This window comes from Lissotriton vulgaris, chromosome 7, assembly GCF_964263255.1.
Source record: "Lissotriton vulgaris chromosome 7, aLisVul1.2, whole genome shotgun sequence".
Classification (NCBI taxonomy): Eukaryota; Metazoa; Chordata; class Amphibia; order Caudata; family Salamandridae; genus Lissotriton; species Lissotriton vulgaris.
This window is the reverse complement of record NC_141695.1, coordinates 1740967311-1740992238: the sequence shown is the minus strand read 5'-3', so window position 1 is coordinate 1740992238 and position 24928 is coordinate 1740967311. Positions and strand designations below refer to the sequence as shown.

At 42.0% G+C, this 24928-nt stretch overlaps 1 protein-coding gene across 2 annotated transcripts in view; it reads left to right on the top strand.

Annotated features, from left to right (window-relative positions):
• Positions 1 to 24928, top strand: part of TMEM52B (transmembrane protein 52B) — a 90717-nt gene that overhangs the window by 26419 nt on the left and 39370 nt on the right. For both annotated transcript variants that reach the window (XM_086933007.1, XM_086933008.1), the window contains exon 2: positions 18643 to 18754. In XM_086933007.1, coding sequence (XP_086789133.1) covers positions 18701 to 18754 — 54 coding nt within the window. In that variant the 5' untranslated portion in view covers positions 18643 to 18700. The remainder of the gene's footprint in view (positions 1 to 18642; positions 18755 to 24928) is intronic.

The window sequence follows — 24928 nt, the reverse complement described above, 5'->3', positions numbered from 1 at the left end:
GAGACCACCGCAGAATCCATATGGCACCAGTTACAGAGAGCCCACTAATGGGCAAAACTGGCAAGGGATACCGTTGATGAATCGCTTTAGCGGCCTGGAAATGGTCGATTGACAAAGAAGCAATTCCCCGGAGTCAGCACTAACAACTGAGGACTCGACTAACCCTATAATAGAACCTCCTCAAATGGAAAAACCACCTCTAGACAACGCACTCTCACTGTTACCTATTACCTTCTGGAATGTGGCAGGCCTCCGAAACAAAATAGAGGACGGCTCGGCCGCTGGTTTCTTGAAGGACTCACAAATCATCTGTCTACAAGAGACATGGACAACGACACCTTTACATCTTTCGGGTTATAGGACATTTACATCCCCCGCCCTTCCCAGCATCGCAGGTAGACCAAAAGGGGGTCTGGTAATTTACCTGGCTAACACAATCTCTGATTTGAAGATCACTAAGGTAGACCTAACTCCACACTTCCAGATTCTCACACTTACAATTGGGAAAAAACTTTGCTTCACAATAATAAACCTCTACAACAATTTAGAGGATGACATCTTTCTGAATGTTCTTTCACTAATTCAATCAAAAATAACCGATCATTTGCACGCCAAACAGAAAAAGGAAATACCGCAGATAATCTGGGGAGGAGACTTTAATATACACCCTTGCCCCCTGAATGACACATGTGGGATAAAGGACGAAAACGATAACCCACTGGTACACTTTTCCCACACAGGAGTGGGGACTGTCATGAACAGAACATTAGCTGATCTGGATCTCCAAATCCTGAACCCTATACAACAGAGTCATAGCAAACTAGAACCTACCTATAGAGGTAGGGGCCATGCGACCACCGTAGACTTTGTACTTGTGACAGAAGGCTTAAAAGACCATACCAAAAATTTCAAAATTCTGGAAAATAATCTTAGTGATCATTCTGCCTTAAACCTGAGCTTCTATATCCATCAACCAAGGTCACTGATGGCATCGATAGCAAACACGCTGGCGCAGAACAGACTGGAACTGGGGAAAAACAATGGTTATACCATAAAATGGGAAAAGGTGGACCCAAACGCACTAACAACAAGGCTAGTAGAATCCTGCTACAACAGCTTTCTGATCTGTCTTGACCCTTATGCAGACCCAAAACAAGTTCTGGAAAACTTCAGCATAATAATAGACCAAGTTAAAAAGCAGCTGACTAAAACACCTAGACAAAGTAAAGTAAATTCCACAGGTTGGTTTAACCGAGACTGTACAAAAGCACAAACTAAATTAAGGAAAGCTCTCGGAAAACCAAATAGAGATGCAACAGAGATCCAAGCCCTCCGACGTGCATACATCACTTCCAGAAAAGAGAGGAAAAAAGAACTGAAACTATCCCTGTGGAACGCCCTACACAAGAGCGCACTCCTGAAAGATAGTAAGACCTTCTGGAAGATTGTTAAATCACCCGCGCTAGCTGACTCTGCCGGTCCTAAAATAGATGTGGCCATCGACGAGGACGCGTGGGTGAACCACTTCTCAGAAATCTTCAAACTGACACCAAACAGCGAAGAAAATCACTCCAACATCCCTTTAGTCGCCTATCCAATAACCATGGACCTTGACATGCAGGACCTAGCATTGGCTCTATCTTCAAGTAAAAGCAGGAAAGCTCCTGGCCCTGACGGGGTCCCAGTTGACTTGTTCAAACACCTGCCGGATCTATGGGTTCCAATACTGACAAGAGTCTGTTTAGCCACAATGGAACTCGGCCTGTTAGAGTCATGGTCCTCTTCAATTATGGTCCCAATCTTCAAGAAGGGGGACCGCCAGGACACAAAGTGCTACCGACCGATTTCCCTCCTAGATTCTTTGGGAAAAGTAGTTGGAAGCGTCCTCCTTGAAAAATTACAGCAATGGGTAGAAGACAAAACCATCCTCTCGGACTTACAGTTCGGGTTTAGGGAGGGCTTTGGGACAGTTGAACAGGCCCTAAACCTAAGTCTGTTAACTTCAAAATATACCCACGCTAAACCTGGCTCCATCTACATGGTCTACGTGGACTTGTCCTCCGCATTCGACTGCGTTTCGCATGCGAAGCTTTGGTCACTGCTGAATGTAATGGGGGTTGATCCTCCCCTTCTGAACTTTCTGAGGGAACTATACAGTGAAGCCACGGCGAGAGTAAGATACGGAATAAACGGAGAACTGACAGCACCATTCAGGGTAGAGCGGGGAGTAAGGCAAGGGTGTGTCCTTGCTCCCTTCCTTTTTTCATTGTACACAAACGGCCTAGAAGAGTCCATGCTGCGAGGGGCGAGGGACCTCCCCAGTGTAAAAGGTCGCTTGATCCCCGCGCTCCTATATGCGGACGACGCAGTTATTTTAGCTCGCACCCCCAACGAACTGCAGAAATCTCTAACTAAATATGCAGACTTCATGGGGGCCTTGGATCTGCGTATTAACATCAAAAAAACGTTTGTTATGGTAGCTGGCGGATCAAGAAAAGCAACCAAGTCGATCTTTCTGAATGGTGAAAAAATTGAAAAGACCTCACAATACCCGTACCTAGGCATCATGATCGATGACGCCCTAAATTGGAAAGCGGCGGTTGAGACCAGGAGGCATCTCTTCAAAAGAGCAATCATGGCGCTGATAAAATTCTCTAACAAACTGGGAAAAAGACCACCAGTAGAACTGCTTCAGATCTACGCCGCGAAATGCCAATCTATTGCATTATATGGAGCAGGGACTTGGGGGCACGTATCCTCCAGCTCAATACAAAAAGAAGAGAACATCTTCATCAGTTTCCTTCTCTCAATTCCTAGAGGCACCTCCACCTACGCCTCACATTTAGAGCTGGGAATCCCCCACATTGAAGACTTAATAAAAATTCAACCTCTCCTGCTCTGGAGGCGAGCCTGGCTGTCGGAAAAAAACACTCTGACTAAAAGTATCCTACAGGACACTATGGATTTGGACCACACTCATAAAATCGCATGGCTCTCGTATGTCAGACACTTTTTTACTGATTTGGGCCTACAAAAGTACTTTTACACCCCAGAGACTTTGAGAGAAACTTCCAAAAAGGAACTGAAACGACTTGCGTTGGGTCACCTGGAAACACTGAGACTGACTACGCAGATCACAAAAAAATCTGTTACCCACGCAATTATGACCCAGCAGTCCTTGAGAATTCAGTTATATCTGACCATGGAGCTAACAGTTTATGAGAAAATGCTCTTAACAAGATTCAGAATGAATCTCTTTTTCAGGTTAGTGACTTTCCCTGATAAAAACAACTGGAATGTACAGATAGACCCATGTCCATGCGACGACCTCTCCCCACAGTCCACCATACACACAGTACTGTTCTGTAAGTTTTATCATCCCCATCGGAAAATTTGGTTAATTCCCCTACTTAAAAAATGGGGCCACAGACAATGTCGCCCAGCTATGCTGGCGCTCCAAACCTTGGACTCTGAGTGTACTGTCTATCATGTCTTAAACTTCTTAAAGTGTATTATGAGGCATCGAAACAACTTGTAAAACAGTGGACTAATGTGTACTAATATTTGAAAATGTAACATTTTTTAAACGTCTATTTCTAAATTGTACTTTTTAAACAAATCCAATTATTAATTTTGTATTGTGTGATATCTTTTATGGTTTTGCAAATGCTAAAAAACCGAATAAAGATTATTATTATTATTACTGTTTTTTTTCTTGGTTTTATTTGTGTTTTTTTGTCACGGTAAATCTTTCTTAATAATAATGGAGAATATATGGAAAAAAGAATTTAAAAAATAATGTTTTATTAAAAGAATTATATACAAATATACTTATCTATTACTAAAGAAACACCTATTTAAGATCTACAAACAAATAAATATATGGTTTTCGGAATAAGATTACAATTACACATGAGCTGCAAAATAAGTGAAGAGGGGTGCAAAAAAAGAAACAGGAGTAATGTCTGAATGATTTCAGCACTACATATCTAGTGACAGCATCATTGTAAGACTGCATTGCGACGACTTTGGTGTTTTTATAATTGCATTAGAGGGGTGCAGAAATGTGCAAGAAAGGTGCAGAAAGAAGCAGGAGCAGTGCAAAAGAGGCAACAGAGGTGCAAAAAGGCAAATGAGGTACAGAAGGAGGTAAGAGAACTTCAGAAACAGGCAAGAGAGTTACAGAAACAGACAAAAGAGGTAAAGAAAGAGGAAATAGGTGGGCAGAGTGAGACAAGAGAGGTGCAGAAAGAGGGAAAAAGGTGCAGAAAAAGGGAAGAGGGATGCAGAAATTTCAAACAAAGGTGCAGGAAGAAAACTGAGCAGTGCAGAAAGAACCAACATAGGTACAAAAAGAGTCAAAAGGGGTACGTAAAAAGGCAAGTGAAGTGCAGAACAAAAAAAGTGGTGCAGAAAGAACCAACAGAGCTGGAAAAAGAGGCAACAGGTGCAGAAATGGGTCAGGGAGGTGCAAAATAAGGCAAGAGGGTTCCAGAAAGAGGCAGGAGGGGTGCAAAGGGGAACAGAACTGCAGTAAGAAGCTACATAAGTGGTGACAAGGGTATAAAGGGTACAGAAACAGACTAGACAGGTAAAGAAACAAGGAACAGAGGTACAGAAAGAAGCAAAAGTGGCGCAGAAACAGGGAGGAGAGGTGTAGAAAGAGGCAAGAGAGTTCCACAAAGAGGGAACAGGGGTGCTGAAACAGTTAAAATAGGTACAGAAAGAAGCAAGTGAGGTGCAGAAAGAGGCAAGAAGGGTGCAGAAAGAGGCAAGAGAGTTACAGAACAAGGCAAGTGAAGTACAGAAGGAGACAAAGGAACTGCAAAAAGAGACAATAGAAGTGCAGAAACAGGCAAGTGAGGCACAGAAAGTAGAAAAGATTTACAGAATGAGACAAGAGAAGTGCAGAAAAAGAAACAAGCGTGCACAAAGAAGCAACAGAAATGCAGAAAGAGGCAACAGAGGTGCAGAGGGAAGCATGTGTTGCTTGCACACCATTAGTATCAATTTAATACCCACATTTAGCGATAACTAATAGATGACCATTCTAGGGTTGCTAAGGGTCTTCCACCACGCTGTAACATTTGTCACTGCATTTTTGTTAATGCTTGAGACGTTTGAGCTAGAAACAAGGCTTTTTTTGTTCAAATCTGCAGATTAGAATACAGATGATGAATTATGTGCCTAATGCAGAAAATGTATAATTATACGAAAGTCAGTGCAGTCAAACACTCGCAGAATTCCCAGTGGCCCTGCTCATAACTCTGACTAGGTTCACAAGTTCTCCTCAGTGATTCTCCCCATATTGTTAAAAGCACGTATACATATATCTCTACGTTTTCAAATCAACACAAAATCTAAAACAAATATATATACAATTTTTTTGAAATATAGTAAAACCTAGAAACTGAGACATGTAATAGATCTGCCTGAGTGATTCCAAAACTCAATGAATAGTGCTTGGTTGATTGTATGCGTGCAAGGGTAATCACTGGATAATTGCAGGAGCAGATGGATAGTGACTAGCTAATTGCATGAGTGCAAACATACACATTGACTGCATGAATAAGTGTATAAGTAGCACCTGAAGGGATTAATGAATCATAGTGTACTGCCTAGGTGAATAGATGAATGCAACTGAAGGCCATGGGTGATTCTACGACTACAGGGGTAATGTGTAGATTATTACATGAGTGGATAGGTACAGCCTACATGATCGCATGACTGTGGGAAAAGTACCTATCTTTGACTCTCGGTGATTACATGCTTGAAAGGGTCATATCTGGTGGATTACTGAAGTACATAGTAAGTGAGTGCATGATTTTGTAAGTTCATGAGTACCCCCTGGGTGATTACTGAACTACTAAGATGCTGCCTGACTGATTACAGGAGTGCAAAGGAAGTGACTGGGTGATTTTAAAAGTACATGAGTACTGGCTGAATGATTACATAAGTACAAGAAAAGTGCACATGTGATTAAAAGAGTACAAAGGGATTAAAGGAGTACATGGGTAATACCTCAGCAATTACATGACTTCAGGGATAATGTCTGGGGATTTACATGACTACATAGCAAGTGACTGGGTGATTTTATAAGTGCATGGGTACTTCTAGGGTAATTTCAGGACTACTGAGGTAGAGCCTGAGTAAATAAAAGACTGTAAAAGTTCTACCTGGATCCTTCCTGGCAAACAGAACCTTTCAGATCGCATCTGCACAGGCCGTGTCAGACACCCTACCTGCAGCTCATGGAGTGCCGCAGGGGTCCATCCTGAGCCCTTTGTTTTTTAATATCTATCTTAAACCGCTGGTAGAACTTATTGAAAAGCTAGGTCTAACGCTCATGAACTATGCCGATGACACCCAAATCATTTTTTCCCTGTCTGATTCTTGTCCCCACTCCCCGTCGTTACTCAAGGAAGGACTATTAAAAATACTGAACTGGATGACAGCAAACCAGTTAAAACTGAACGGCGACAAGACGGAAATTCTGATCTTGGGAAAAGACAAAGATCTCTGGAACCCCGCGCATTGGCCAGACCAGATGGGCATCTTTCCTACCCCGGTGTCCCATGCTCGAAATCTGGGCTTTGTACTGGACAATGCCTTATCCATGGACAAGCAGGCCAGTAAAGTTACTGGCTTGTGTCTCACCATAGCTAAATGGTTGAGGAAAATCCTGTGGATGTTGCCTATGTCAACACAAAAGACCGTAGTCAATGCCCTTATCACATCAAGGCTTGACTACGGCAACATCCTATATTTAGGCGCAAATAAATCTGTCATTGGACGACTGCAAGTAGCGCAAAACGCTGCGGTCAGACTCCTATGTAAGATTCCTAAGAACGCTGGAGTCTCGAACCATCGTCGGGATCTTCATTGGCTCAGGATAGAGAGCAGAGTTCGCTTCAAGGCCTTGAACTACATGTTCAAAATAAAAACAGGAGTAGCTCCAAAATACCTCCAATCCCTTGCCTGCCTCTACACGCCAAAGAGAAACCTCCGATCCCAGACAGCAGCATGTTTCTGTATACCAAGGTTTAAACGTGCAAGATCAGGGGGCAGATCTTTTGCCTATCTTGGACCCTCCCTGTGGAACACGCTTCCTCCAGGCATCCGGAAGGAAGAAAACTACGGTAGATTCAGAAAGCTTGTAAAGACCTGGCTGTACGAACAATAACCACATCACACAGTTCCCTCCTTTCTGTCCTTATTTCTAGCTGTGTCTAGGTGCCGGGAAACCCTTCTTGGGTAGCTGTTGCGCCCTATAAATTGATAAAATAAAAATAATAATATAATAATTTGATAACAGCATGAATACTGGCTGAGGGATTACAAAAGTAGAAAGGCAGTGCCTCCGGGATTGAAGGAGTATAACAGTAGTGCCTGGGTGATTATATAACTACATGAGTTATACCTTAGTGATTGCATAACTGCATAGATAGTGCCTAAATGATTGCATCAGTGCAGCAGTAATGCCTGAGTGATTTCAGCACTGCATATGTAGTGCCTGCATCATTGGAAAACTGCATTGCAAGTACCTGGGTGTTTTTATAACTCCATGAGAATTGGCCCTACCCAAATATAAAGCAGCAGACTATTACATGACTCAACTATAAGACTCTCCGTATTGTTAAAAGCACGCATACATATGTTTAGACCTTTTCAAATCATCATAATGTCTAAAAGAAATATATCTACAATATTTCTGAAATATAGTAAAAACTAGAAACTGAGACATGTACTAAATCTGCTTAAGTGATTCCAAAACTCCGTGGGGAGTGCTTGGGTGATTGCATGAGTGCAAGGGTAGTTACTGGATAATTGTAGGAGAAGATGGATAGTGACTAGCTAATTGCATGAGTGCAAACATACACATTGACTGCATGGATAAGTGTAAAAATAACACATGAAGGGATCGATCAGTCATTGAGTACTTCCTAGATGAATAGATGAATGCACCAGAAGGGCTTGGGTGATTCTACGACTACAAGGGCAGTGTGTAGGTTATTACACAAATGCATAGGTACAGCCTACATGATGGCATGACTGTAGGAAAAGTATATATCTTTGACCCTCGATGATTACATGCTTCCAAGGGTAATATCTGGTGAATTACTAAGTACAAAACAAGTGAGTGGATGATTTTATAAGTTCATGAGTACCCCCTGCATGATTACTTAACTACTAAGATGCTGCCTGACTGATTACAGGTGTGCTATGTGATTGAAAGAGTACAAGGGGATTAATAGACTACATGGGTAACACCTTAGCGATTGCATGACTGCAGGAAAAATGATAATGTCTAGGGAATTACATGACTACATAGCAAGTGTCTGGGTGATTTTATAAGTGCATGTGTACATCTTGGGTGTTTGTAGGACTACTGATCTAGAGCCTGAGTCAATAAAAGACTGTAAATATAGTGCCTGGGTGATTTCATAACAGCATGACTACTGGCTGACTGATAACAAGAGTAGAAAGGTAGTGCCTCCGTGATTCAAGGAGTGCAACAGCAGTGCCCGGAGGATTATATGACTACATGAGTTCTACCTTAGTGATTCCATAACTGCATAGATCGTGTCGAAATTATCGCATCAGTGCAGCAGTAATGCCTGAGTGATTACAGCACTGCAAATGTAGCACCTGCATCATTGTAAGAGTGGATAACGAGCACTTGGGTATTGGGCCTTGCCAGATATAAAGCAGCAGACTATTACATGACTCATCTATAAGTCTCTGCATATTGTTAAATGCACACATACATATGTCTACATTTTCAAATCATCATGATATCTAAAACAAATATGTACACAATATTTCTGGAATATAGTGAAACTAGAAACTGAGGCATGTAATAGATCTGCTTGAGTGATTGCATAACTCCATGGATAATGCTTGGGTGATTGTATGAGTGCAAAGGTAGTCACTGGGTAATTGCAATAGAAGATGAAAAGTGACTGGCTAATTGCATGAGTGCAGACATAGACGGTGAGTGCACGGAGAATTGTATAAATACCATCTGGAGGCATAGATGAGTCATTACGTTTTGCCTAGTTGAATAGATGAGTGTAACATGCCTGAAAGGGTAATATTTGGTGGATTAATTTTGTGCTACATCTTCACCAATCTATCTAAAATTATGTGGCATCATTTAACTTTACCTTTGTACAGACTAGAAAAAAGAAGCATAATTAATAACATCTTATATGAGCATCTTTCAAACCACACATTTATGCTGCATCTTCACCTTTCTATCTATAAATATGCAGCATCATTCCATTATACCTTTGTACAGATTAGAAAAAGAAGCCTAATTAATAATACCGTATATGAGCATCTTTCAAACCACATTTTTATGCTGCATCTTCAGCAATCTATCTAAAAATATGCGGCATCATTCAACTATACCTTTCTACAAGGTAGAAAAAAGAATCCTAATTAATAACACCTTATGCAAGGATCTTTCAAAGTACACTTTTGTGCTGCATCTTCTCCAATCTATCTAAAATAATGCGGGCTCATTCAACTATACCTTTCAACAGATTAGAAAAAGAAACATTATTAATAACACCTTATATGAGCATCTTTGAAACCACACGTTTGTGCTGCATTGATCTGGAATTTTGCGGAATCATTCAACAATACCTTTCTACAGACTAGAAGAAAGAAGCCTAATAATAATACCTATTTGAACATCACACTTTTCTGCTGCATGTTCACCATTCTACTAGTACTCACACTCTTGACCCTACCACATAAAAAGCAACAACATCTCTTTGTTATACATCATGCACCTTCAAATGTATAACACATATGAAAATACATATACAAGTAGAAACATAATAGAGGCAGAAGTCCATGCATACCTTAAAACTTGACAGTCTCCACCTCCAAATTTAAACCAACAACTAAAATTATGTGGTATACTACAAATATACATATCCAGACACTAAAACAAAGTACAATAATCTGTAATCCATCTTGCAAAAGACACATATTACTATACAGAATCTTTTTTAAACAATATTTAAGTACAATAAAACAAACTACAAAACACATCTCTACATTTAATAATATATGTCAAACAACACACTTTTTGAATAATTTTAAAAGTTTAAAAATAAAGCTCAAAACTGTATAACTCACCTTCCAAATAGATTTGTTGAATTTAAAATGTCTCAAACTCTTACAGGATTTTCTTTTGCACACAATCAATATAATGCACCAGACTCAGCAAGGTAAAACCAGTAATGGCAAAGTTTCCCCCTCTCTTTCCCCGCACAAATACATGTAAGTAACACATCACATTGCTTCCTAGATTATTTCAAATTGTAAAACACATTTCTATTGGTTACAGATATTAACCCTTAGCAACTGACTTTTAAAAGTGGTCGAACTGTTTCTACATTTTTTGGGGAAGTTGCGACTACATCGTGTACCACTGCCATGGAGTCGTGAATTCATACAAGAGTTCAAAAAGATATACCAAATAAATTTAACACTATTTTTTAATAACACACCACTTCTAAAGATAGTACTGACTTGGGAAATCTCACTTTAATAAGATATCACTTATATATAAATTACAATTTAAAATTTAAATCCACAGTTAGGATTCAACCCTACCCCCATTCTGATTAACGCCAGTTTCCATTGTAACAGTTCACGGAACAGGTATTGACAAAGACCTAGCTTTACAAAATGTTGATATTAAATAGATTGCACAGGGAGGATTAAAGTGGCACCAATTGATGCCTTTGGTTAAAACCTTTTTGCATCTCCAACCCCTCTGTCAGAACTGGTAAATATCGTTGGGTTCCTCAGGAGCAGTACCTTCAAGAAGCCCACCTTCCAGCAGCCTTGACTCAAGGTTAATTGCACTGAGTATCAAAGGGGCTTGATGGGCGAAGGGATTTGGGAAGGGTACTTTGGGGAGGGAGACCTGAAATGAGACTTCATTTAGTGTTTTCCTGATATACCATGTAAACTCTGGAACTCTACCAACATGGGTCACATAACAAAAGCGTACTTGTAAAGGGAAGCAGGTTACATATGGAACAGTAGTCACTCTCATTAACTTCTCCGAAAAGGAATGGAATTGCTGTTCCTAATGAACCTCAAAAAATTTTTTATACCAAGTATATGCGTATGATTTGCATTTGACACTGTTAAAAATCACAGTGTTAATTCCAACATACGTTTCATAAAGCAGAATAAGTTTCTTATGGGAATACCACAAAAGGGAATTTCAACCTGTAATGCGAAAGTCAACTATGCACATACTCAAAAAAACGCTACAGTGCTATTTGCCAATGTTCAATATTCAAAAGCTCAAGAAAGCGCTTCAGCGCGGTAATTCAATGTTCAAATATTCAAATGCTCAAGAAAGAGCTTCAGCGTGATGTGTCAATGTTCAAATATTCAAATGCTCAAGCAAGCACTTCAGAGCTGTGGGCCACTGTTCATCTTCAAATGCTCAAGAAAGTGCTTAGACGTTATGTGCCTCTGTTCAAATTCTCAAAAAAACACTTCAGCGTTATGTGCCACTGTTTAAATATTCAAATGCTTAAGAAAGCGCTTTAGCATTATGTGCCAATGTTCCAATACTCAAATACTCAAAAAGCGCTTCAGCGCAATGTGCCCATGTTCAAATATTCAAATGCTCAAAAAAACGAGCGCTCGAATTAACTTACTCGTGAACGTCACTTAAATAGCCAAAAGCAGCTTGTTGCTCCTTTCACGTTGCTGTCGTGTAATATAGAAAGATCCTACCTAACTATAGTTAGCAAAGGATCAGCAAACTGCATCAGCAACTTGCCTTACATCGTCAAGAAACTCCTCACTACACCGTAGATCTGCTGCTTCTCACGATCATAGTTCTCAATAACCAGCAAAAAGAACAAGGTGAGGCCCCTATTTAAAGGGCTTCTCCAGAAGTTTGTTGATGTCAGTTAACAGATAAACTACTGGAACTGAGAAGGGACAATAAACTCTGTGCAGCAGCCTTGGCAACAAGCATTTTACAAAAGACAATGGTCCCTATATGTGGACAGGATAGCAAAAAATAATAATCATACACCTAATAAGTAGTATGTTTCTTTGTCCACCCGGACAAGAATTTTATTTTAAATGATCAAGTTCATAGAGAGAGTTTTAAGAACAAGATAACAAGTGGGCACAGCCGTGACCCACAACATTTAAGACAAAACAACAAAGAAATGGCCAAAAAGGCAAAGCAAAAATCTGTCTGTATACTATTGTTCAGTGCTACAGACTCAATCTCTTAAACATAACCATACCATTGCGTCAAACAATATAGCATTCATCATATTGCATATGGGGTTTTTTGTCGACGACGTTTCGATGCCTTTTTAAATTATGGCATCATCATCAGGACAAGAATTATCAGCATTATTGTTTTGTTTAACAATTATTAACACAATGCCTATTATCGCATTACTTTACATGAAGGAAATGGGAGGCAAGGGGGGAAGGAAAAACAGAAATTGTATATAAGTATCAGCATGTAAGGAACAATTTTAAAAACATGAGTGACATGAGAATTTCGGCGAGTGAAAACCATGCATATAGCTGAGTGGAGTCAATAATCGGCGAGTGAAGGGGATGGTGGTATATGTGAGTTCCAGGTCTCTATTAAGATCAATAGCAAGTGAGGGTGGAAAATACTAGTCACGATTACCCGGTCGTTCCGGTGATGAAAAGGCTAAGTCGTGAATGGCGTGAAAAATTACTGTGGCTAAGTTCAAGGAAGTGTCAATAATCACGGGCAATGGTACGTCGTGAATGGCGTGAAAGAGTTATTGGCTAAGTCATTGCTATGGTAATAATCATGGGCCGTGGCAGGAGAAGAAACCTACATGTCGGTTTACTCGCTGGTTGTCTCGTTCTGGGTTATTGAGGAGAAACCGCGGGGCTAATGGCATTCTGAGGAAAGAAAAAATGTGACGTTAACGGTACCGGTCTTTTAATAAGGCGGGGTGCCGGATCGAGGGTGAAGGACACTAAGCATGGGCGAATTTAGCGAATCTGGCGTTCGTGAATTTTGCGAATTTGAGAACTCGCAATCCGCAAAATCCGCGAATTCTCGCGAATTTGCGGATTTTTTTTTTTTGTGTTCGCAAGGATTTCTGCCAGTTCACGAGGGTTTTGTACCAGTTCGCAATTGCGAACTTACATGTCGGCTCGCAACGGTCGCGATTATGTTGTTTCTTCGTCTGGTTCATCATCACAGGTTCCCAGCACCCTCTGTTTCACCCCTGCCACCCTCTGTTTCACCCATGCCACCCTCTGGTACATCAATGCCACCCTCTGGTTCATCATCACTGCAGATTATGGGGGGAAAAAGCAAGCACACCTGCCCTGCTTCAACTGACATGAATTAATTTGGGGTTGATTTATTAATGTGTCACTGTTTTAAAATTCCAGTCTAGCACCTGCTTCCTTACCTGTAATTTGCTTTCTGTTGCAGTGCAATTTTTTTTCCAGGACCTTTGTGGTCTACTTGTAGCGATTCTATGATCCGGCTGTGAGGGTCAGAGCAGGGTCATACAATTGTTGCAACTAGCAACTGAACTCTGGAGGGGCCCCAGTCAGGAAGCACTACAGGGAATGGTTACTAATGATGAATTTGAACTTTTACACCTGCTGCTGAGTGCTTTCAGTTTAGCAAACCTCGTTTTTCTGCAGAACAGCATTACAGCAACTGTAATGTCCCAAACAAGCTTACTTGTGAAAGTTGATTTCTAATCCAAAAGTGATCCAAAGTCAAAAGGCCTCAAATCCAAAAAAGTGCAGGCAAATGTCAACCTGAGGAGTTATTCTCATAAAAATCATCATTTTCAGAAGGTCTATGCTGCTTGCTCGTGGATTTCTTGTGCAGAATTGCAATTTTTGTCATTTCGCGAGTGCGAGATTGTTGCTGCCCGCCGCACCTACATGTTCGCAATTGCGAACTTACACTGCACGCCGCAAAATTGTATCACCAAGAAAAAAAAATCCGCTGCGTGCGAATTTGCGGATTTTCGGTAAATTCGCGAGCGTTCGCGGATTGCAAATTTACCGAAAATCCGCAAAATCCGCGAGCGGAACGGATTTTCCGCCCATGCTTAAAGGACACAGTTACCTTTCAAAACAATTCCGGGGCTTCCATCAAGGTTGTATGGAAACACCAGGAGTGGAGCGCGATGGCTCAATCTGAAAGGGAGCGGGCGGTTAGATACTTGCATGTAAAAGTATCAGGGTGCTCCAAACAGAGTTACCGGCTGGCGAGATTCACTTACTTGTATTGGCAGGAGCACTGTGGCTAATACGGGAGTCCGATGGAAGTGAACTTCCGAGCAACCATGCGAGCTAGCTAATCAACCCACATGGTCTCTAGAAATCGATGATGGACTTACTGTGACTAGGTGGAGCAGTGCGGCGGCCATATTGGAGTGGTGAAAGCCTCATGGTCTCTAAAAATCGATGATGGACTTACTGTGACTAGTTTGGCAACAAGCATTGGCACAAACAAGGTATAGTGCAAACAACAAGCTCTGGTAAAACAATAAATAAGCACTGGCAAAAAACAAATAGGAAACTATAAAAGACACATCATAGGAAGGCAGAGTGGCAGAATCATGACACCCCTGGCCTCATGATTGTGCACTGTGGTGGCAATGACCTAGGCACATTGACTGGGATAGGTCTTGAAATGCTAATGAAGTCCACCTTTGCACAATTGATGTTGCTTTTACCTCAAACTGTCTATGTATACTCTAACATATGCCAAAGACAGGAAAGAAAGTGGTCATATCAATTCTGTCCACAGATTGAGAAAGCTGGAAAGAATGTCAATAAAGCTGTTTCTGCTTACCTCAGAGACCATAGGATGGGCTCCATATATAACAACAATCTACGTTTTGATATGGATGGCATCTACAGGAGTGATGGAGTATACTTCACAGATCAGGGAAACAGAGTCTTTCTCAACAACCTAAAGCTCTGCATCTGCACTTACATGTAGCTACAACAAAGTCACAATGAAAACAAGGGCTATTTTTCGAGCCACCCTATAACTTAATACTGATTGTAATTTTTTTTTACACATACCTTTTTTTTGTTTTGGGGGATTCGCACACCCAGCATGAATTCACAAAACAAAAGCACAAACTTAATGTACTCCAACACAACACACTTTTCAACTTTAAATATATATTTTTTATTTTATAACAACTCTATCAATTGTAATCTTGTCAATAACTTCAAGCACAATACCTTTTTAAAAGAACTTCACAAGCACAACACTACCTTCTATATTACATACTACTTAATTATTTATTTAAGGTGAATTTGCAAATCCAGCACAACGTTACACAGGGGGGCCACCCTGAGTGCCTCGCTGGAGTCGCGACTCCAAACTTGATAAAAAAAAACAATCAACTTCCATTATTTCGTATTCGCCCCAGGGCATAGCCTCTTAAATCCAAATAGGGGAGGGGGCATGTGACCCTCCACCTCAGGCCAATTTCAGCCTACCCCCAAGGCCCGGCCATTTAATTTTTTATAAATAAAGAGGAGGGGGCTGAGTGGCCCCTCTCCCAGGCCACTTCTGGCCCCGGGGACCACATACCCCAGGCCCCTGCCTCTCCGTCGGGGACCATGGGGGGAGCCCCAATGCCCCCACAGTCCTGCTGGCTCCCCTCCTCCTGCGGGAGCCAGCATTGCTTTTGCACAAGGGGTGCTGCTGACATGCAGCTCCCCTTGTGCAAAAGCAATTCTGCTTTGGATTTTGGAAGCAAGAGCAGGTTTTCTGCTTTCGCTTCCAAAAACCAAAGCAAACAGCAATGTCCCGGGGGTGGGCACCCTGGGACATTGCAGGAGCTAGCCCTGGGGGGCTGGCGGTCCCCAGGCCCAGTAAGGGCTCCTGAAGGGGTGCCGCACAGCCCGCTTCCTTCCATTTCTGAAGCTCCGGGGAGGTGGTGGTCCCCGGGGCAGTGTGGGGGGCTTGAACCCCCACATTAAATATTATTTATAGCCCTGGGGAGGTGGTGGTCCCCAAGGGCTGCGGGGGGCTCCTCGGGCCCCGCAACATAATTTGGCATTGCCCCCAGGATCTGGCCCACCCGGGGCCTTAATTACAACAAATCACATAGTTTTTGTTTGATTTTTCTCGCTCGGATTCGTGCACCCAGTGCGACTTCAGTCATTTTTAAAAAAAATCTAATCTTTTTGGGGGGGTCTGGGGGTCCTTGTGGGACCCCCTGAGCAGGCCTAGGGGGTCAGAGTCTTTCTACCATGCCCTCTTTTCCTGTTTGCCACCATTTTTTGCACAATTTTCTTGTGACTCGATTACCAAGTCACAAAATGGCTTCCAACACTTCCTGGTTTGGGGTGTTGGCAGCCAATCAGAAGTCAGCTTGTGCTCGGGAGAAGTCGTGACTCCTCCTCGGTGCTCAGATATTGAAAGTTTTCTTTTTTCAATTTCTCAGGATCCACTGAACGGATTTACACCATTTTAAAAAAAGGTTGCTTTTTGAACCAAGAGCTACCTTTTGCCAAATTTGGTGTAATTCCGTTCAGCAGTTCGGGCTGTAGCTGCGTCTAAAGTTTCCTATGGAATTAACATGGGGAAAATGCGTTTTGGGAACCCCTTTTTTCTTGGCCCCCGCTTGACGAATTACCCCGGAATTTTCAAGACAGGAGATGGCCCGAGTGCCCCATTAGTTTTGAAAATTTCGCGAAGATTTGTCAAACAAGTGCCAAAGATATTGGCAAACCAAAAAACGCTTTACCTATGAAATATAATTAAATGTATGAGTGTACATCATAAACCTATGTCTTGTCTGTGTGTCAAATGTTAAAAGTCATAGTCAATATGAAATTAATATATTTGTTAAAACATAATTACATTAAATTCTCAAACTTTTATTAAAAATGAAAATGAATCATTATCAGTTAAACAAATAAGTTTTAATAAGATGTACTATATAATAATTAAATATAAAATGGCCCTGATGTTGGGATTTAAAACAATATTTTAAATATTAATCATAAATTAACTTAATATACTTTATTATTGATTAAACATGATATGATGAATTAAAGTGCTGTAAGATTTTATTTTCATAAGTCTAGTTTCATAATAGATATTTAGTGTTATTTTACATAAAAATATTATTTAGATTTTAGATTTTAGCTACTAAATGTTGATATGATTCCCTCTACATTACCATAGGGAGATCACTGAGACACTGATGAAGATCGCCGCCTGCATGTGGAAGGTTACCAGTAGGAACAGTCTGTGCCTCCTGTTTTGTGAGGGTGGAGGCATGCAAGTCTGCATCTAGTAGTAAATTTAAACTAGGAGATGGTGACTAGCAAAAAAGTGTAAAGTTACTTCTAGGTGCAGTAGTAAGTTTACACATGAGTATATCTGTACATGTAAATATAACTTTGTAAATAAGCCCCCAAGAGTATACATATTCCAGCAAGATAGCAGAAAAATGCCATACAGCAATGGTGCTGCAAGTATGTGTGAGGTGACCCACAGTGCTCACATGCATATACAGGTGAACGATGTAAGAACTATAGAAAAATCAGACCTAAAGAGGATGCAAACATATGGGCCCTTATTTATGAGGCTTTGCGTCAGTTTTGCGCCGCCGGTGCGTCACTTTTTGTGACGCACCAGCGGCGCACAAAATGCGCCTTATTGCGCCATATTTGAAAAGTGACGCATCTAGGTAGATGCGTCACTTTTTAAACCCCTGCGCCACATTATACCAGCGTCAGGTATAATGTATGCAGAGGGGGCGTTCCCCTGCAAAAAGCCTTGTAATAGTGACGCAGTGAAATCTATGAGATTTCACTGCGTCACTTTTAGGATGCTGTTGCGTCAAAATCTTGCGCCTGCCTCACAGCAGGCGTAAGACTGACGCAAGCCCTTTCACATGGGGCTTTCCCCATGTGAAAGGACGCATTGCTGGAGTTGCGTCACTTTTGTGACACACTCCAGCAATGCGTCACTTTTGTGCTTACAGATGCGTCAGAAATACTGACGTATCTGTAAGTCCTTGCGACATGATGCGTCATACATTAAATATGACGCATCATTGGTGTCGCAAGGAGTGCGCAGTGAAAAGTGACGCATCGCTGTTTTCACGCAGCGATGCGTCACTTTTCATAAATGAGGCCCCATGGTTTTAATCTATTACAATAGTTAGAAATGAGGGTGGGATTAGGTTTCTCGTTTTTCCTCAGAGGTCTATCAGATAAGTACAGTTCTAAACTACAGTAATTGACGTTTCAACCACTCATGGGCAATTTGAGAGTATTCACCAGGACAAGGGATATGTCAGTTCAATTTCATCCGTGCTTCAGGAGGCTAAAGGCATCAGTCAAGTTTGAATTTCAAAAGTAACATCGTAAGAGTGAAAAATAAAACACTCCTGGAAAAGAGATGAAGTAATATCTGTTGCAGAGTCTTTGCATTTGTAATAATCAGCACAGGACACTGACCTTATCCATCATTGTAGCAAAATCTGGTCCTCATTTGCTGCATAATTTCAGCAGCCCTCAATAAAGGCCAGGGCAGTCCGAGGTAGCCTTCTGAAATTGGTCCCTTCTCGTCTTCAGCAGGATCTATCAGAGAAGCTTAACTCAACAGAGTGGCAGTAAAGAAGACGTCGCCGTCATGGGCTGCAGACTCCCTGCCACGGCCTTCGAAACACTCTTCTGTCTCTCGCTGGTGAGTTCATCAATTGTGTATGTATTGGTTTGCTTAAATATAGCTCTCCATAATAAATGTATTGCCCTTTTTTAAGCACTAATATTTGCAATTGTTACTGTTACTGCAGGATGGAGGTGGGAGAGACACTGAATGTGTGGGTCTTGCTCAAGCCTGAAGCCTCGCTCTAGTTCAGCTCGAGGTCCTGATAGACCCTCAAGCCCAAAGCGAGCTGAGCTTTTATGTGGCTTAAGTCTGCCTCATATACTCTACTTTCATGTGACAGCAATTATAGGCAAAGAGCTAGCCTTTGGTGATAAACGGCAAGAGAAAGAGATAATTGTGTAGTGGCTGAAATGAATACACTGTGGAAATTGAAAACCTGGGCTCAATCACAGCTTCATTAAATTGTGTGATCCTTTGAAAAATATTTTATTTTATGAACCTCTTTTTTAAGTTATGACATAAGAGAACATCTTCAAATATGCAAGGTTAGGATGTGTGCTGTACGAAAACTTCTTGTGTTTGATTTAATAGATTATTACGTTACTCCATCTAAGAATCTAAGCCGTATATCATAGTGTATTCATGGCAAGGGTCTTGGGGCTAGATGTAGGTATCCAAATACCGGTCGGTAATGGCCGAAAATACCGATTTTCGGCCGTTACCGACCGGTATTTGGATACTGAGATGTAGGGCATCTTAAAATACAGATTCGGTAAATTTACTGAATCTGTAATTTTACAGAATCAGTAATTTTACTCTTTCTGTAAAATTACAGATTCAGTAAAATTACCAAATCTGTATTTTAAGATGTAGGTGGCACTGTAAACAGTGCCACATGGCTTTTAAGGATTCGTTATTTACCACCAACTATTAGTTGGTGGTAAATAACGAATACCTGTGTATATGCAAATCTCTACATGTTCACCTCTGCCATGTGGCACACATACATGCCCTAAGGGCATGCAACAGAGTGTCAAAGTGACACCCTGCCACCCTTGAATTATTCGGTATTTACTGAATCGCTATTTACCAATTCAGTAATTCACATTCATTCCTATGGGCCACCAGGCCCATAGGAATGAATGGCAATTACCGAATCGGTAAATACCGATTCAGTAATTACCAAATCTTACCGATTCGGTAACAAATACCAAAAATCTACCTACATCAGATTCTAAAATACTGAATCTGTAAAATTCGGTATTTTAGAATCTGTAAAAATGATTTACCTACATCTAGCTCTTGGTCCTTAGTTTACCAATAGCATTGTTGTCAGGAGGGTACAGGAGCAGGAATGTTTAAAGCTAACTTTTTTAATAAATGCCTCTCAATGCAGTGATATAATCAGATACTAAATGAAACGCTTCCGCGTGTTAAATAAATACACCTTCCATGCCATTTGGATGGGCTAAGGATAGGTTGAAATACTTGGGATCTTACATCACCACAAGTCACCACAAGAGTGTGAAACCTCTACCTTGCAAAATATCCCCAATTGTTTTATGCCATTACCATTGATATGTAACGTTGGCAGAACGTATACATGTTGTGGCGTGGCAAGGTAGCCGGCATTCGGCCACCAGTGTGCTACTTTTCTGAAATCCTCTGCCCAGCAATAGAGATATAGGACAAGCTCATTAGGAACAAGCGGCCGGCAGCATTCCCCTCCCCATATACACCACAATGGATCAGTCCAAACTTTACCCTGCAAAATACAATGGAAAGTGCTGGTAACTGAGCAGAGAGAGGATGTTGAACGGTTATAGACTTACTTGTTAACAAAGAAGTTAAGTGTTTTGGACAGTGTAGGAGAGAGTTTAAAAGAGGGGAAAACACCAAGGGGGAAAGTTACAATAAAATGCTAGAGCACAGTGTTATGACAAATTTGGCAATGCCACAATCCGACATTTTACAAAACACAGGGATGCAATGTATTTATAAAAATATGGCATACCACTGCGTTTACACTATCGCTAGCACTAAAAAAGCTGCCTAGCACCAGCGCGGGCACCCTTTTGCTATGTTGCAAGGGTGCCTGCGCTGCAGGGGTGAATGTTTATGTGCAGGGACACCTTGCTGCACATAAACAATCAATAATGGTCATTTGCTTTTTCTTTGTGTGCTGCAGGATGAATCACACATAGAAAGAGCAAAAGACGAGGAGAAAATAATAATTTCTTCTTGTTTCGCCATTCTAAGGGCAGGGATTACCTGAGCTTAGTTTTTGGAGCTGTCCCTGCCTTGTAAATCTGGGGCAGCATCAAAAAGCAATGGGTGTTTCGGTGGAACGCCCACTGCAACACCCACTGCACGCCCCTGTGTCATGGCAGACTGCAGCTGAAAGGGACATGTTTACAAGGTGGCGTGAAGCCATGTTAAGTGGCTTTGCGTCACCTTATAAATATGGTGAATATCGCAACACCACCGAAACATCTGAAAAAGTAGCGTTAGGCTCATGTAAATATGCCCTCAAATGAGATAGTGGAAACTTCAACCGATACTGTTCCCTTCACCCCACAAACAAAGTGGCAGCCATTAGACTGCTCACAGACTGAAAAAAACTTTAACCTTCTAAACATGGCCAGTAGGGGGCCTTACTTCCATTTACTCAGTACTGATGGCTGGACCCCGAAACTTAATAGACATACATGAGGAAATGGCAAAAAATTCTACAGAGTGATACATCTTTGGAAGGATGGAAAAAATTAGGGATAGACATCCTCTCTATGTGCAAAAGTGTCTAGAATATGAAATTGCTACACAAACATAAGACACTGTGGCACTCGAACCCCAAAAGATTACAAGGGATGGATTTGTGTTGGAGGGGGGTGTGGGCAAGAGGGGGGTGATATTGATATCCCGTGGTCTTGCCCTTCACTGGAAAATGTTTTTGAAAGAAATCCTGAGCCGCTTGAGGGGGGTTCTGAGTTTATCGACAAAGCCTGGCCTAGCCACAATTGTGTTGTACATGCACTCCTGGAATATAAACACCTCACTATGTAGTATGGAGACTAGTGACAAGCATGAAACTGATAACTAAGCAATGGATAGATCAGAAATGGAAATCAGAAACTGTAGCAACAATTTATGAATGGGGGAATAGGCGGTGGTCCTTTCTAGCCATGAAAAAATTTGCATGGGACCTTCATGACGTGAGCCACAAATATGAACACATATAACATCCACCAGTGGGGTACCTACTTACATGGCTTTAGTTGGGCAGAGTCCTGTTGGTGCTCAGAACCAATCACTATAATGTGGTAGCCCCGTATTCCTCAGAACCTGGGTATGTATGATAATTGCTACAAGGTGTTCTGTTGGATCAAACAATTGCTTAGTGTCAAGGATAATCAATCCTAGTCAAAAATATTAGAGGGCTGAGTCCAAAGCACATCAGACAAAGAAACAAACATAATTAATATGTTCTCTTTTTATATATAACCATTAAATGTCTCAGGGTATATACTGATCCAGCGCGACCCCAATACTTTACTGGGATCAATACTCAATCACATCATATTACAATGGCCCATACACATTCAGCCAGAATCCCTGATGCGCTGGGGTCGATTTATATGTGCATTCAATTATTTTCCTTTTCATAGATTTAAATGAGACATCATAACTAACTTTTACTTCAACTTTCCTTCCACTTGGTTGATGAACACATTAGTTGAATAGTTGATGAGTTGATGGCAATGGTAACTTTTAACTTGCCAACCATTTAGTCAATTAAATGATCACGGATTCTCAGTAAGGTTAAAAATGAATTTATCTCAAATATTGAGGATTATGCTCAACTGTATTTGGTCACAAACTACAAACACTGAATCTCATGAAAGGAGACATTATATATACAAACTTAAATGAATACAAACTCATCCATACAAGCAATGACTCAATGCAATGAATGAGTGGATAGAGTAAGAGACAAATGTTTCAGCAAAAAGGATGTGAGAAACATAATACACCTAACAGAGAGGATAGATGAAGAGACAATAGTTTCATTTAATTAATACATATCTATATATCATTGACGGAGTGGATAGGTAAAGAGACAAAAGTTTCAGAGACAAATATACTATGGCCGGGATCCCCGTCACCCCCTCCCAACACAATCCCCAAGGATGGGAAGACGGACACAGTTCTTGACTTTTTGGAAGGCGGGAGGGAGTTACCCTCCCGGCCGTATTTATTAAAATATGAAACAAAAATTAAAACATTAAAATAACAGTTTCATATCATGTACAATTTCATTTTCACATTACGATGTTTATTGGCTAACCTTAACACAGCTCTAATACAAAGGTACTCCTAGCCGATTCTAAACATCCTGCAAATGCATATACTCAAAATTAAATTGTACATCCTAACATTACGGGCCAACGGCAAGGTCGTAACCGGTGTCAGATCCCTAATACCAGAACTCCCCCCTTACTTGTAAGGGGCGGGCACACAGAGGACTGTACCTCTGTGCCAACTTCCAATTTCCCTTGTCTTAACGGGGGCCCCATATTTACTCGACGCCATCTTAGTGGTCGTCCGAGGACTCGTGTGAGGTGTCTAGAAGGTAGCGTAGACCCCCCTCCCACCTCACACTGCTTACCACATCCGCCGTCGCGGATGTCCTGGCCCCGGGAAATTCCCAGGAGGGGCCCGTAGCCCCTCCTCCCCAGGGAGGGGCCTATGACCGCCTTCCCTTTCGGCGGCCCCATCCTTAGAGGGGTACCGACTCCACGTGTGAGGGGCCAATGGCCGCCTCCCCCCGGGCGCTCCCATCCATAATGGGTGGCGCCCCACCTCTAGGGATCTTCCAATTACTGCTCACCGATCATGACCTTACCGCCCGACCAAAATAAATACGACATTTTGAACCTAATGAGGACGGAATAAACGGTTAGACTGGATATCACACAATAACCTTTATTTACACAAGTAACACATCATTCAACTAGGCTGTGATACTTCGCCTAAGAACATGCTAAATAGCAACCATTTTATTATCCTAAAAAAAAAAAGACAATCCAGACTTTATTAAAACAACCTGTAAACGAGATAATATCAGCGTTAATCGACTTTATTGCAGTACTAATCGTTGCCATAAGGGGCTGGTGGGTGGGTCAAAATTGGCTCCTTGTTCCGTCTCGGGCTCACGTGCAACGAGGAGGTGCAGCTTCCAAGCACAGGAACAAGAGGATGCTTCCTTAGATTGTTGCTCTTTTATTCTTCCTCGGGAGGGCGTGTACCCTCCTCCGATCTGCCTACGGGGCGTGGCCAACGGTGTAGGTGTCTAGGACAACCCCTCCTGGGCGGGAAAAGGCGCGCCCCGGCTACGCCGCTTCGGGCATACCAGCCGGGACACGCCCCCTGCCCAAAATGGTTTCCCGGGGGGGTCAGGGCACCCTACCATACGTTCGGGGGGACCGAGTGGTCGCCCCTTTCCATATGGCCGGCATACCCGTCACCCCCTCCCAACACAATCCCCAAGGATGGGAAGACGGACACAGTTCTTGACTTTTTGGAAGGCGGGAGGGAGTTACCCTCCCGGCCGTATTTATTAAAATATGAAACAAAAATTAAAACATTAAAATAACCGTTTCATATCATGTACAATTTCATTTTCACATTACGATGTTTATTGGCTAACCTTAACACAGCTCTAATACAAAGGTTCTCCTAGCCGATTCTAAACATCCTGCAAATGCATATACTCAAAATTAAATTGTACATCCTAACATTACGGGCCAACGGCAAGGTCGTAACCGGTGTCAGATCCCTAATACCAGAACTCCCCCCTTACTTGTAAGGGGCGGGCGCACAGAGGACTGTACCTCTGTGCCAACTTCCAATTTCCCTTGTCTTAACGGGGGCCCCATATTTACTCGACGCCATCTTAGTGGTTGTCCGAGGACTCGTGTGAGGTGTCTAGAAGGTAGCGTAGACCCCCCTCCCACCCCACACTGCTTACCACATCCGCCGTCGCGGATGTCCTGGCCCCGGGAAATTCCCAGGAGGGGCCCGTAGCCCCTCCTCCCCAGGGAGGGGCCTATGACCGCCATCCCTTTCGGCGGCCCCATCCTTAGAGGGGTACCGCCTCCCCGTGTGAGGGGCCAATGGCCGCCTCCCCCCGGACGCTCTCATCCATAATGGGTGGCGCCCCACCTCTAGGGATCTTCCAATTACTGCTCA